At 40.8% G+C, this 15737-nt stretch overlaps 1 protein-coding gene across 1 annotated transcript in view; it reads left to right on the forward strand.

The window, feature by feature from the left end:
- POLQ (DNA polymerase theta) overlaps nucleotides 1–15737 on the forward strand; it is a gene marked incomplete at its 3' end in the record, with an annotated part of 55037 nt that overhangs the window by 21271 nt on the left and 18029 nt on the right. The window contains exons 11-20 of the mRNA XM_084264767.1: nucleotides 663–867; nucleotides 1669–1811; nucleotides 4165–4358; nucleotides 4668–4792; nucleotides 6288–6531; nucleotides 7299–10468; nucleotides 11485–11628; nucleotides 12252–12448; nucleotides 13927–14167; nucleotides 15133–15326. Coding sequence (XP_084120893.1) covers nucleotides 663–867; nucleotides 1669–1811; nucleotides 4165–4358; nucleotides 4668–4792; nucleotides 6288–6531; nucleotides 7299–10468; nucleotides 11485–11628; nucleotides 12252–12448; nucleotides 13927–14167; nucleotides 15133–15326 — 4857 coding nt within the window. The remainder of the gene's footprint in view (nucleotides 1–662; nucleotides 868–1668; nucleotides 1812–4164; nucleotides 4359–4667; nucleotides 4793–6287; nucleotides 6532–7298; nucleotides 10469–11484; nucleotides 11629–12251; nucleotides 12449–13926; nucleotides 14168–15132; nucleotides 15327–15737) is intronic.

Consider the following 15737-nt stretch of genomic DNA (forward strand, 5'->3'; position numbering starts at 1 on the left):
GTGAGCACTCACACAGGGGTTACTAAGCTTTGCTTCTGCATTTAGATATACTCAAACTGCAGGCAGAAATAAGTGTAATTCTTAAACTTCATGTGTGACCCGACAGTCTTGACTGAGAGATGCTTGTAAATTACTGATCCCAGAGGCTTTTTAGGCTGAATCAGGCCATAATAACATTTATAGAAGCTCGTAGGGTCCCTTATTTTCCCCCTAAACTTATCTACCTCTTTTGCACTGAAATAATTGAACTTTTTAAAATACAGTTTTGGTGACCAAACAGGTGTGATACCCAACACGCCCCTTCTGTAGGGTTTCTTTTTCGTCTTCAGAAAATTGCAGTTGGTGTTCTAACCTTTTAAAAGTGTTTTGTGATGTTGGCTAAGCAAAATGCCTGGGGCTAGTCACAATTCCAAATTGCTGCTGTAAGTATGTCCGCTATCAAAATAAGACTTTGTAATTCATTCTTTCCCTAGCTTAGTCCTCTTACTTCTACCTAAGTTGTCTAACTTCTTGCCAAGAAAAGTACTTCAAGGTTGGCAGTTGCTTTGCCTCACGTTCCTGTAAAACTTAGCTGTCTGATGGATCAGTGTCTTTGATTCTCCAATAAGATCCTCCATCCTACTGCTTCTCTGGCAATATGAACAAGTAGTTTTCTTCAACAGATCATAGTGGGAGGAGTGGCCAGCACTCCAGATGATGTGCAGACCTATGCTTCTTGCACCCTTCTTGCGTCCAGCTTGAAAGAAAGCAAGTGGGAAAATGAGAAACCACAAGACAAAGTGCAGACTGGACCTATTGAGGCTTGTGTGGCATGGTTGCTGGAAAACGAATTCATCCAGGTTCAGGACTCTGGCAATGATGTGAAAGGTAACACTGGTGTTCTTCCCAGCAATAATTGTTACCAGTTTTGAACCAGTAAATCTTCTGCCGCTGAACAGGTGCTTCAACTTTACAATGAGGACTTCTGTGCATTTTTGTTTGTTTGTTGAAGAGTCATGTGTATGAAGATATTTTTTTAGCTCTCTGGAGGGTGACTAAGCATTCTTTACATTCATGTGTTTTTGGAAGGCCTCTGCATCATCTCATCATCTGTTCTTGGAAGGCCTCTGCACATCACCTCTAAGACTGATGCATCCCAGTCTGCAAATTCCCCAAATAACTTTAAACAAGGCATACTTTTACTGCAGGCTTTGTGCACATTAACTATAGCCTATGATTTTTGTCTTTCTGAAGAACATTCTAAGAGAGTGCAAATCTCTCCTAGAACTGCTTGGTGTACATGGTTGCACTTTTTCCTAATTTTGGTTTTTTTCTTAAAATGGCTAAATATGAGAGTTATAGTACTAGTAAGAAGTCCAGTTACACACTAATTTCTTTGTATTTTTTTAAAGAAGGGATCATAGCAAATATTTGGTGTTCCTAAGAAAGAAATACATAACTAGGCAGGATGGCAGATGGGATTCCAGTGGCTTTTGTTCAAATAGCTGCCACAACTGCTAGTCTTAGCAGTTAGAGGGTTCAAGGCTTGTGATTTGGACTCCGAAATAGGCTAATGTGGACTTATGCAACTCTAAAATTATAAAATATCTTGCAACCTGAAAATAAGCTATAAACTTGCACTGAAATGTCTCTCTGTTTGTTGGTTTTGTTGGTTTTTTTTTTTAACAGCAAAAGTTTATCATCCAACACATCTTGGCTCAGCTACGCTTTCCTCTTCTCTTTCACCAACTGAAGCCATGGAAATCTTTGCTGACCTACAGCGAGCTATGAAAAGCTTTGTTCTGGAGAATGATCTGCATATTGTCTATTTGGTAGGTTCCTCATTCAGTGTTTGTTTTGTACTGCCAAAACTAAGGAAAAGAGAGAAAGCACAATGCAGAGTTCTTGAGGACTCCATGAATGCAGGGGCTTGGTTTGTACTTTCCTTAGCTCATTCTTCATGAAGTTTATAAACCGAACGTTCCTCAAAACTTCCTGTTCCCCTAGTGCCCATTGTGTAGGCAGGTGCAACATTTAAGCCCACTGTTGTCACTCCTGACTTTGAAAGATTTCAGAAATTTTTAAGTTTTGGATATAGGATAATGGTAATTTTTCTGAGACATTTGATGAAACAAATTAGTTTTCTTGTGTGTCTGAGATCAGCAGCTTTTGTCTCAGGTTACTTTTGGAAGCTCAGAAAACTTGATGTTTTAGCATATATTTTGTCTATAGAAAGCCTCAGAGAACTAGACTGCTTTCTTCTGGGGGCAGGGAGGGACCTTTCTTTGGCTCGTTAACAGTGAAATTCATCTCTGATTTAGTTTACTTACCTGGTGATGCTGCTAGGCCTAAAGAAGGAGCATGATAATTGCTTGAGGGGAAAGTGTCCCAAAGTTTGTCAAGATTTGTGTGCATATACATTTTAGAAACTAGGCAAAAAAGTAGACCTTTGGAGAGGAAGGCATGAGCCTGTGAAGGTTAGTGAGGAAATAAGATGGAGTTGCAGTGAACATCTTAGCATTCATGGCTGCCAGAGGTCCATTGTGCAATCATCATCTGAAATTTGAGAGTTGTCTTTAACCTCCTTAAGTATGAAGTGTATTATCTTTACAAGGGTGATAAATCAAAGGCAAAATTTGGGCATCTTGCCTGAAAAGAAGTTCACTCCAAGGAGAATGTGCTTGCATGACAGTTGTTGTTGAGCTAGGGGATGGGGAGATGAGTGATTGAGGGTGCCTGTCTCTGCTTCCTTGGGTATTGGATGATACAGATAGACTTTTTTTTTTTTTTCATCTACCACTGTGTCCCATATGTACCCATATCTCTGTTAACAGGACCATGTTGTATTTGTTCTGTTTGTACTAGTGGACTGTTCTTTGTCTTGCACTAGTGATTTCCCCCCCCCCTCTGTTTGCATCTATATAACAGAAAATAAAGGGATGAATTTTGTTCATATTCTGGGGTACAGACAGTGGCAGTGCATTTTTTTACCTTGTATTTTTTAATTGTAGCAGCTTGTCTAATGTTATTTTAGACTGTATAAGCTCTTGAACAAAATGTTCTTTAGACTCCCTTCAATTAAGCTAGCTTAAGACACTTCCTTGAAGGTCCTTTTGTTTTCAAGGCCGAAGGTTTGTTCGGTTTTGGTGTGTCTCTCTTTTTTGTTTTCTTCTTAAAAGAACTGTTCTCCACGTGTTCCCTATGGGCTACAGGGAAAATGTCTGCTGTAATGCTTTTTAATTCTTTTTGGTCTTGAATGTTTTACTAGTAGAAATATGAGACTGAATTCCAAGACCTTGTATTTTGGGAAAATTGATTAGAACAAATGTAGGCTAGGAAAAGAGTTTTCTTTAAAGAAAAAAATCAACCAAAACCAGACAACCCCCAACAAAAATTCCCCAATACCCTCGCTCCACCCCTCTCAAAAAACCCAGTCAACAAAAGGTGGTCTTCTACCTTAAGAGCTCTTGTTCTTTTCAGCATCTGTGGTGGCATGGATGATTTGCAACTACATAGGCATCTGTTATTTTGTGTTAGGGTAGCTGCTTCCCAAGCTCTATTAGCTATTTCAAAATAATTAATCTTGCAGTATATCAATACAGATAAGAAGATTTTTTTGTCTCCTCATACTGACACTGACTCTGTGCTGACTGAAGGATAAGAGAGTTGGTTTTCTGTGCCTAAAAGCGTGTGAACGCTCTGGATACCTTTTTTGTTAGTGTTAATAAAAGCTGAGATTTCTTGTACTCTGGGTAAATGAAAGCTTCAGTGAGTTCTGGCAAAATCTATGTTCCTTCCTGCCTTATCAGATGTCATGGCAGTGGTTAGTGTGGTTTTAAGAGATTGACAAATATCTGTCAGTTTTGTTTAAAAAAAAGTATGAAGTTTTGTTTTGTCAAAGCAGACTAAAGATGCAGCTCAGAAATCTTCCAGTGGCTTGGATTTAGGGAGAAATCTGACAAAGATTCCAAATTGTTTAATCATTAGAGTACCCATGTGAGTCAGCTCTCATCAGTAGGTTAGAAGAGCTTTTTCTTCAAGGTACATGGTTATGAGTCAGTGCCTCTGAGTAGCGCGTAGGATGCTCTAACCACATTCCCTAAGCTCTATTTTTGTTTACCCAAAGCTCTGCTCTGATTGTTTCTCTGAACAAAAATGGCTTTTGCATTGTCTCATTTTCTTCAGGTCACCCCAGTGTATGAGGAATGGACCACAATTGATTGGTACCAGTTTTTCTGCTTGTGGGAGAAGCTGCCTGCCTCAATGAAACGTGTGGCTGAGCTGGTGGGGATTGAAGAAGGCTTCCTGGCTCGCTCTGTAAAGGGCAAAATTACAGCTAAAACAGAGAAACAGCACAGACAAATGGCCATCCACAAAAGGTAGTTAAAATGGGTGTGAACACACAAAGACTAGAGGCTATAACACATGGAATGGACAGGCTCTCTGCCTTTTTTTAGGAACTTGATCCCTCTCTGAGTGAGCTGATACCTCAGAGAACCTGGACCTGGATTGACAATGCTGGTGTTATGAGATGTTTCTACTGTGTCACAAGATGTTTTTGGAAGCCATCTTCTCTGTTTCTTTTGTGTGCTGTGCTATGCTATAGTACCATTCTGTCCTATGCTATCATGGTGCATTGTCATCCAGTGCTCTGGATGATGATTTTATTTCCATGTGTACTTCTACAGGTTTTTCACCAGTCTTGCCCTTCTGGATTTAATCAGTGAGGTTCCCTTAAAGGATATGACCAAGAAATATGGGTGTAGTCGTGGCCAGCTTCAATCCTTGCAGCAATCTGCTGCCACTTATGCAGGTGAGTTGTCTGGGAAAAATACCCAAGAGTCCCAAGCTAGTCTGTTTTATTTCCTTCCTTTCAGATAAGGGGATAAGATAGCCACAGCGTGGTACTAACAGCAATCAGTCTTGTAAAACCACTTCCAGCTTTATAGCTTAATCTGTGGTTGCCCCTGCTTTGAGTTGGAACCACAGAGTGCGATGTGGGAAGGAGGCCAGCTGAGTGGAATCAAGCAGTGCTGTAGCACGCTGAGGTCTGTGGAAATCATCTCTGTACTATGCAGGAATGGAGCTTTTTCAATGCTAAGTATGGAAATTAAGTACAAGTCCATTCTGAAGAATGCTTTGCTCTACCAGGAAAGAGTACCTTGCAGCATAGGTGAAGCTTGAGGTCTCTAAGACCTAGCATGGCTTTCTCTTAGTTGCAAATTAGTTGGCCAGGAAGCATAAACTTATAGTTTTCAAAACAGAGTGAGTAGTTTCTGTGTCACTTATCAATCAATAACAAGAGGCCAGATAGCTGTCCCCTTTAACCTTTCTTAGATCTGTGTAGGAGTAGAAGTAACAACCCACCTTGTGACTGAGGGGTTTTCTCCTATTGCCTAAACCCTCCTTTACTCTGTAAGTGGGTCTTCAATTTTTAAAACAATTTTAGCTCAACTTGCCAAACCCTATGTGTGGGTTGCAGCATGAGTCAAAACCCCAAAATGAAAAGGTCACGCCAACTGATGCAGAGTAGTTTAAATTAATTCTGGTACTATAAATAACTTTTTGTTGTAGCAGTTTCATAATTCTCTGTTCCCAGTGTTAATAATTTTCACCAAAGTAACTTGGGAAGTCAAGTGAACTATTGACTTGATATACATAGTTAGCAGATATGATAAAAGTTGTATTCTGTAATCACTATAAAAACAGTAATGGATGCTGTGTCTTTCAGATCTTTTCATATTCTCTAGATGCAATCTGCGAATGAGAAACTGTTCTTTCCCTGCTCTTTTCCTCCTCCCATGCTCTGGGGACTGCAGTTGTAACCTTTATCACAGGCTTTGCTACCTCCTGTGATGCTCTCAGTAACTGCAGTTCAGCAGGCCAAGTTCGGCTGTTACGGAAATCAGTGTGGGCTTTCCTCAAGAATCTGTGGCTTCTCTTACTGCCACTCACCACTGCTTCTCCTGTCTTCTTACTGCCACTCACCACTGCTTCTCCTGTCTTCTTTACATCAGCGTGCTTGGTTCGTGGGAATCTTCTTACAGTGTTTCCATGTGCCAAGATGGGCACCTTTGAAAAAACAGTGTCATTCAAAATTTCTACCTCACTGATTAATTAAACTGGTTCATTGTAGAATAATGACAGTTCTGCGAGATCAGCTCCTCGTCATAGTTATAATAAACATGAGTTAGTTCAAGTAATGGGAAGGTGAGAAATGTAACCTGTTCAGTTACGTGTGTGTGTTAATCCATCTTAGTAAAACTGGAGCTGGAGTTTAAGACACTGATATATCTTCTGTGTTCCAGGAATGGTAACAGTTTTCTGTAATCGACTGGGTTGGCACAACATGGAGCTGTTGCTCTCTCAGTTCCAGAGCCGCCTCACTTTTGGGGTTCACAGGGAGCTTTGTGACCTGGTGCGAGTGTCTCTGCTGAATGCACAGCGTGCTAGGACACTTTACAATGCTGGCTTTGTCACAGTGGCTGATCTTGCTAAAGCCAGTCCTGATGAGGTGGCAACTGCTTTGAAGAATTCAGTACCCTTCAAAAGGTGAGAAATCACTAAGTCTGGATGTCAAGTAAAGGAGTTTGTAAGGTGAAGGATTACAGGATGAAACCTGTAATTAAATATGACACCTTTTTGGGACTTGGTGCCAATTATTAGTTAGAAACAACTTTTAGGTCTCTGTCATTCCTTGATTATTTTGAAATTATTAGAAGCATCTTTTGTTTGCAGCATAAGTTAGCGAGACCTAAATTTTCTTCTTGTTGTTCCTTTCAATGCACTGTTCAGTCCTGCGTGGGCTAGTCCTGGAGATCTTTTACTGCCTCTAAAAGGCAACTCCACCACATGATCAAATGAGTTGATGATTTATACTGTATGTCATTTGATATTCTCCTGTGATTTTTACGTTAGTGCAATGACCAGCTTCCTTGATGACCTGTGCCATGACATGTGCCTGGTTCATGCTCCTGAAGTTTCCTTTCTTTGGAAAACAGTGCATGGAGGATGATTTAGACCTGGATCTTGCCCTAGTAGGGAGTTGAGACTCATCTGGGGTACATGTTTTGACACAGAAACCTGTGAATACTTCTGGGATATGCAGCCAGTAATATCTTTCATGGACATCAATTCATATAGAAAATGGAAATAATTATTTCCTATCAAGTGTGTTACGTTTCAGATATAGTGCTTCTGTGATGCTAAGAAGCTGTGCAGCTAACTGAAATGGGAGTAGAGCAGAATAGTGCCAGTTCCTTGGGTTGTTTTTTATTTTCTGCATGAGTGCTTACATCTCTTTGTTCCCTTTCCTGTAGTGTTCGCAGGGCGGTGGATGAAGACGAAGAATCAGCAGAGGAGCGTCGGACTGTGCGCAGTGTCTGGATGGCTGGAATGAAAGGCTTAACGGAAAGAGAAGCAGCTTCCCTCATTGTGGACGAAGCCAGGGGACTTCTCCAGCAGGATTTGGCACTGATGGGTGTGCAATGGAACCCAGAGTCTTTTCTCCAGTCTGATATGTCCTCTATGATCAGCAGCGAGTCAGAACTGGAAGACAGACTGCATAGATCAAATGGGGAGCAGTCTTCTGAGTCTTCTAGGGTGTTAAACAAAAAAAGGTGCAGAGTTCAGCAGTGTAATGGCATTGGTTCTCAGACTGGAAACTTATCAAATATTAAAAAGGGGTATAAAAGACGACTAAGTAGTGGTAGTACCAAAAACTCCGGATGTGAGAGTGAAGTCCCAGGCAGGAGACAGACTCGAGCAGAGGAAGGCAGAGATGACGTTGTGTACAGTGCTAGAAAACGGCCAAATATGTGCAGAGATGATGAAAATGTAGAAAGAATTTCTTGTGTCGAAACCAAGATGGATTCTAGAAGAGCAACTCCAGAACTCCCAGCTGAACAAGGAAAAACGCCAACACTGAGAACAAAGTCTTCAGCCTCTAGGTTGGTAAAAAGTGTGGACATGCATTTAAACTGGACTAGGAACAAAAATGCTGCTTCAAAACTGCAGAGGTCACTTCTTGAAGATTCAAATAGGCTTAGCAACAACATTCAAAAGCTGCCTGCTTTCCACCCCACCATATCTAAAGATATATTTTTTTCAGACAAAAATAATAAGGAATTTATGGAAATAGGGTCTGTAACTCATAAAGTCTCAAATTCTGTACAGATGGGAGAACTTGATCTGGGGAGGAAAGATAAAACGGAAGAATCATTTCCAGAGCCTACCACCACTAATGAAGGCGTGCCTAAGGGGAGAGCATGTTTTCAGGCACCTGTTACAATGCAGGGTACTCCACGTATCCATATGGAGACACATAATATAGAAAGTCTAGTGATGCCTGCAAGTGTTGGGACACAGAGAAATAAAAATATTGATGATAAGCAGAATAAAATTAATAAGATACGAACAGATGCGAGCTGTGCTGAGGTGATGAGTGGTAAGCAGCAGATGGCTTTAGATACAGATCACCCTAATGTAACTGCTAACTGCTCTGGAAATGGACATATCCATAGTGGCAGCAGGATACTGAAGCCTGTGCATTTTTGTCCTGCTGAGGATAAATCCTGCCATATTCAGATTCATAATGGTGGCAAAACTGGGGGTGAAAAGCCCAGTGGAATATTGTTACAAGCTGAAGCACTGCAGAAAGCCAACACTCACCCTAAGGATTTTCTGAAAGACTCTCTAGCAAAATCCAGGGGTGTTTGCAATGCAGGTGATGTTCAGAACGGTCCAACCTCTGATCTGTTTTCTGTCTCTCATGACTTTGAAGACAGCTTCCAGTTGGATACTCAAACTGAGATGATAATAAAACAGGAGGGAGCAGCTGGAATCACAGGACAGCAGGGAATACAAGGTTCAGAGCTGGCAGCGATACCACAGCAGGAAATCTCCAAGAAACTAAGCACTTCACAGACTGAGAATGCTACTGATGAAAGGCTGGCTGCAACAGTTAGGAAACGGGACTTATCGAGTCTTACCACAACAAATAACATTACAAAAAACACAGTTCAGCACTACAGTAATAAAGATTTTAAGTCTGGAGGCCTTAATTTAGAGCCCATAACAAAAATAATAGAATCTGGACTTTGCCTTAAAGAAAGCGATTTCTCAGTGACCGACTCCCAGCTACAAAGTTTTCTACAAGATTATCAGAGCCAAAATTCAGCAAAAGGGGAAGCTGCAGCTGAAGACCTTAATAAAGCAAATTCTCCTTTTGGTAGGGAGCATGTACAAGTAGAATGCCACCCTGCCCCTGAAACAAGCCTGAATATGAGTGATAGCTTGCTCTTTGATGATAGCTTCAGTAATACCAGTGACCTTTCAGCTGTTTACATCGTGGAAGCGGACAGAAAGAAACCTGTGGAGAAGGAAGAGACTTTGCTTCCTTCAGAAGGACTTTTGGAGAACATAAGGCCTGTTCAGAATGAGTTTGACACCAGTGGCAATCGGAAAGAGCATGAGGACCCTGTGAAGCTTAACGACGTGTCTCTAGTATCCTCTGATCTAATAGGCAGAGTTTTAGATCATGCAAATTCCCCATCTTTTCTGGAAGACATTCCTTCTACATTTCATGGTCCGTCAGGACTAAGAAATGCAGTGATATGCAACAATGACCCCAAACCAAAGGATTTAGTTAGAGATCAAGGTGAAAAAATTCAGAGAAGCCAGCAAGTTTTAGACAAGAAAACTCATCCAGTTGCGTGGAACAGTCATTTGTTTGAACTAAGCCCAGGATTGGAGGATGCATTAGACAAATGTTTTAGTCCCTCAGGTGTTGAACCAGTTTCAGTAAGCTCCTGTTTGAAGGAGAAGTTAGCTGCTCCTATTACTAACCCAGAACCAGATCCAGTCTTTGAATCTGACTGTGGTCAGCCACAGCCTTTGCCCACTTGCCAGGATTTAAAAAGATATTTCAGGGTTAAAGAAAACAAAACCGAAGACTTGAGTCTTCCGAAAACAGACTGCATGACACTGCCGCTCAAGGGAAGCAGCAGAACATCCTGTCCTCCACCAGATAGTAATAACATGTTTATTCCTCCAACACCCCCCAAAGAGCTTTTGCCAAAGAGTTCTGTTTCTCTCTCTGCGAAATCTGCAAGGAAGAGACTAGCTGCCTGTGTGACTGAAGGGCAGCTGATTGAGCCAGAGCAGAATGGCAAGGGCAATGCAGAGCAACAGGTAAAAACACTCCAGGACAGTCCTGGGACTGTAGACCCAATTGAGACCGATGAGATAAGAGATGATGATTCCACTATAGACCAAGGCTTTTCGCTGCAGCTATCTCAAGATGTTTTTCCACTCAGTCCCTTAAGTGCTGAAAGTTTCACTATTATTGATGTAGCAAGCGACAAGACACTCTTCCAGACTTTTGTTGCAGAATGGAAGGAGAAAAGCAGATTCTCCATCTCAGTGGCATGTGAAAGAACAAAATGCCTTTTGTCTCCCAAATCAACGATTGGTGGCAAATTCAAGAAAGGTCAGTTCTGTGTTCCAGAGCGTTATTTTGTGAACAGCAAGGTGGCACCTTCAGCTTAACGCAGGAGAAGGAAAGGGTTTGCAAAAAAAGAGGAAGAAAATTACTGATGATTTAATATTGTCAGTCTCAGTAAAGCAAAGGAGCTGTGTGTTAGTACAAAGGAAAAATTGGTGTTAAGCATTTCATTGGTAGGTCTTTGGTGACAGCAATGAAGTGTTAGCAGCTTCTTTGTATTTGAGAGCATTTAAATAGTAATGTTTCATTATATATCTAATTTTGAAATGGATCTGTGTTGTGCAGTCCCTTTATCATGTATCTTTCCATATTATAAACAAGTTTCAGTATTATTCATTTAGTAAAATGAATAGTATGTTTAACAATAACCATACAGATTGTTCAGGGTCTCCGCAGAGCAGCGTTATTGCAGGGTTGTCTCTGAACCAAGGTTAAATATTTTTGAGTTTGCAGAATGTAAACTTGGTTCAGTATAGGTATGTGTGGAATTTGGATCACTCTCTGGGTCGTTGTAATATTGCTTCATTTCTTTTCCACAGAGGTATTCATATACTGCAGTTTGTTGCTGTATAAACACACCCTTCCTTTAAAATAACAATATTAAGCAGAATTAGATTCTTTGCTGTCATAATGCCATAACAACAACAAAACCAAAATTTCTTAACCATCAAAGTAGATTTTTGACAGATGTTTTTCAGAGTGAAAGGAAGGAATACATTTCTGTCTTAACTCTTGAAGAGATTGCTAGGAAAGGCCAGAGTTTTGCAGGGACTTGTATGGGTAGTTGTTTCTGTTAAGAGAATGTTTTGGTATTCTGTGGTGGGTGAGGATTATTTTTTCCTTTTCTTTGCCAAAGAAACAGAGATTTTTCTCACTGTAGATAAAAATGAAGGTATATATTCACTTGAGCTCGATCATATGTATTAACATTTTCAGGATCCAAACTCTTCTGTGCTTATGGATGCCGTTTTATAACTGTAACTTAACAATTATTCTTTTAGTAAGTTCTCCTCAGTGGATGCAAGTTAAAGATGACGGATTTCCTGTCCGAGGCTGTGAAGACATTTTGGTAGTTGGACTGGCAGTATGTTGGGGTGGAAAAGATGCCTACTATATCTCTTTGCAGCAGATACAAGACCAGACTGGTAAGTGAGCAGTCAGGTGGTGCTGTGTTACATGATGCTGCATTGCAAGAAAGTACCTTTAGCACATAGGTTACTGGAAGTGTTTTGAGTGTCCCAAACCTAGCTCAGTTGTGTTATGGAATAATTTAGCCATGTTATTCAGCAGTCTTAAGTGTTGAACACCCTTGGACAGGTTGCTGTTGATACATCTATGCTGCTATATAATTAAACCAGGGAATGGGCTCAAGCACTGAACTGCTGAGCGGGCATATGGCTAAACAGTAGCTGACACGTGTCTTCTCTGTAGCTTACCTGCTTTTCTCTTTCAACTTCTTCCAATTTTTGTTCTCCAGAACAAATCTAACACTTGAATACCGAACAGAACCCAATCTGTGCTGCGTGGGCTTGTCACTAGGGTTTGATTTCTGGCTGTCCTTTGTTTAGTAGTACAGAGACAGCATATTGCTTTTGGGAGCCTTCTCTTGTTTGAGAAAATATGCAATATCAATATAGATTTATTGTTATTTGTTCACAGTCCAACTGTACTTTTTGTGCTTTAGGTGATTACATTCAAGATTTTTCTCCTGCCTTTCTTATCATGCAGTGGGTAAAAAGATGATTTTTGTTTGTATGTCCTGCCTCAGAAATCAGTATGAGTCTGGCACCACCACCTTTGGACAAAAGCCTATCTGTAAAGGAGAGGTTGTATCATCTACAGCTGCACCTGCAGAAGAAGCCCCATCAGAAGCGCTCGCTTGTCATGTATAACTTCATTCAGCACTACAAGACTCTGGTGATGGCTTGTGGCATCTCCTTGGAAGGAAGCTTTGAGGACCCAAAGGTTTGTAGGATTAAGAAATTGGGCGTGGGTAAAACTACTAGCTTAAACACACCAGTGGAAAGACAGGAGTGCCTTCTGGTACTTCCCTTCTGTTACTTAAGATTTGAATATGTACATGCGTTTTCTTCCAGTGGGAAGTCTACAACAGTATTTAGAGGAGGCTTCTTTTGCTCGCTGTGTTTGTGGTGCCTGCAAGAGAAACTGAGCAGGTCCAGTGAGAGGTTAACATGTTCATCTTTTGCACCTGATTGCTTGGGGGGCAGGGGGATGAGGTTGAATCTCTCCCCTGTCTGAGCAGACAGTGCAGAAGTCTTATTTTGTTGCAACAAGAAGCCTGGGACTGAAATGTCAGAACTGCTTCTGGTCTGATGTTTGGTTCTGAGAGCAGTAGACTTTGCAAGCAAAAGATTTACCCTCTGTGTACAGGGCCACCTTTCCACCACTATTTCCTTAAAATGAAACAAAGTTTACATGTAATTTCAAAAGCTTGGGTACCGTTTGTAGCTCAAACAAAACACTAGAAACAACAGGTAAAAGCACCTTCTTGTCCTTGTTAGGAAAAGCTCTAGGTGTGTAGAAATTTTTGGTCTTGATTTCTAAAGCTGCCATCACACCTGGGCTGAATACCATCATGGCAATGTTAAAGTCTGCAGGTAAGTAGCTGAGGTGTTCAACACAAGGACAAACTAAACTTTTCATACTGATAAATAGTTTTAGGGTAAGATTAAAGAGTGATAAAAGTACTACCTTTTCCTGCACTGTTGTGTATATTAAATGGAGCCATACTTATATATTTGTTCATTTTTGCAATGCAGTGAATATATACATACGCACACACACATTCACACCCCCACACGCCCCCGTATATATACATGTGGTTTTTGCCTTCTGCTTGTATGGCAAGACAGTGCAGAAACCTGTGTTTCATCCTATTTTGACATGAGAAATTGAAATACAGCTATAAGCAAAATTGCTTTGAAGACAGTGGGAGGTATGAGGCTTGCTGCAAATAAAATTTGCCTTGCAGAATTCTTGGTACCAGTGCTGATGGTACAAAAAAATAGGAGACCTCAGCTTGACTAATATTCTAGATCAATAGCGAGTTCTGAGTTTTGAAGTCAGTTTTCATATTAAACACGTTTTGATCCTGATTTTCATATTTAATCCACTTTGCATTAGGTTTTAATAAACAAAAAAAAAAACCCTGAGGGCAGCAGTTCTGGGTGTGTTTAGTTGACAGAGGATAAGGTTTTCAAATGTGCAGAATTAACTTTGAGAATGAAGCCTTTCAGTGACTTGTGCCCTCTTGAAGGTTTAATCTGAAATCATGTAACTTTTCCACAAATTATTCCAGTCTGTCTGCCAAATCAAGAAATAATCTGCACTGCAACCTTCATTAACCCCCAGTTAAACACTTACATCGTGTTATGAGCAAAAAGGAAAAAAAAAGAGGTTTCATGGAGGTCTCCCTTTTCAAGGTTGCGTGTTGGCTGCTTGATTCTGGCTCTAAGGAACGTACACTTCACAACATGGTGACTAACTTTCTCCCCAGCGAGCTGCCTCTCCTGGAAGGGGTAGGCACTGGCCAAGGGGTGCAGAGCCTGGGGCTTAGTGCCAGCAGAGATCATTCTGGGCGGTACAGAGCAGCAATAGAGTCTGTGCTCATCTTCAACGTCATGAACCAGCTCCACAATGAACTACAGAAGGAAAATCTGACAGGTAAGGAGAGCTGCTCCACCTGAGGGCAAATAGGGAGGGTAAAGGTGGCTTTGCTACCACAGACTGAATGGTCAGTGGAGAAGAGAGATTTGGAAGTATATATCCCAAATATCCACCAGTTCCATCGATTAAGGCAATATCAGTCTATTTGAAGTCTCTGAAATAAGCAGGCCTCTATCTCCCAGACAAGTACCCCAGCCATTGTGAGGGTGTTGATGGGCCTTTCTGTGGTTTCTTGTGAGCATTTTCAGAAGCTTTTGCATTTCCTTGTCAGAAGCAATTCCTAAAAGCCTCAAATGTTTTCTGTAGAAGATTTCTTGGTCTTTGGCCTGCCCATATAGCATTTATTTGCCATGTACGTGTTGTGCCCATGAAACTCTTGTGATCTCATAGTGAATGATCCAGGATGTTTGCACTGGTATTTGCTGAATGCTTTTCTGTGTTTAAAAACAATGCCCTCTCCAAAAGCACATACCTGCTGGTGGGCTTACAGTTTAAGGGAAACAATAACTATCCAAAGCCTCAGGTTAGGGTCCAGTCTCACTGAAGTCTTACTGTACTTTTACCACAACATTTATGACCATGACAACTTAGAAGGCTTTTAAAGAATGCGGGTGGTGGAATGAAAATGTATTGAGTTAGAAAGCTTTACATTAAGCATGTCTGTGGTTTGTAAAATATTCATATCCAAAGAAATGTGTATCTCTTATTTTTGACAGAAATGGTTATTCTCTTAAATATTTTTGTGATAAGTTCTGGAATACTTATTATGAAATTTTTCTTACTATGAAATATTCCAGAATCAAAATTATTTAAATGAAATCTATATTAAAAGACTTCAGTGTGTCTGGGCATCCAGGATTTTAAACACTGAGAATTCCCCTTTTTTTAATGAATCTGTTGATCTGCAGTTGACCTGTTTTTGATATTACAAAACTTCTTCTTGGGGTTTGTACTTACTACAGATATATTTTCTAAAGTGGAAATGCCCACCCATTATTGCTTGGCTCTGCTGGAGCTGAATGGCATTGGATTTAGCACAACAGCCTACGAAACCCAGAAACAGGTCATGCAAGCTAAACTGAGTGAGATTGAGACCAAGGCCTATCAGCTGGCAGGCCACAGCTTCTCCTTGACCAGCCCTGATGACATCGCAGAGGTATGTGAGGGTCAGGGTGGGAGAGAGAGAACTTTGTTACAAGTTACCCCAAGAGGCTTTTGTTAGACTTAAAAAAGCCAAACCTTGGGCAGTCTGCATGTGAAGGAAAGACAAAATGCAAACTGAACTCTGCTCAGTGTTGGTTTGTCTTTACACTCACTATGACCTTGCTGCCTGCAAGGTGTGCATGCTTCCTGCTTGTTACTGGTTTCTACAACCTTTAGTAGAAACAGAGGAGGTAGAAGTGGGAATAAACATGCTGTTTTTAAGGGACATTGGCTGCTCATGGTGCACAAGACCATCTGCACATTAAATGGCTTTTGCGGTATTTTCAATTAATGGTGTGGGACTAGAGAAACTTGTTTGCAATACCAGTATTCTGCATGTAAGATGTGGTGTGGTATCATGCAG

The sequence above is a fragment of the Gallinula chloropus genome (assembly GCF_964237585.1).
Source record: "Gallinula chloropus genome assembly, chromosome: 1".
NCBI classification, from domain to species: Eukaryota; Metazoa; Chordata; class Aves; order Gruiformes; family Rallidae; genus Gallinula; species Gallinula chloropus.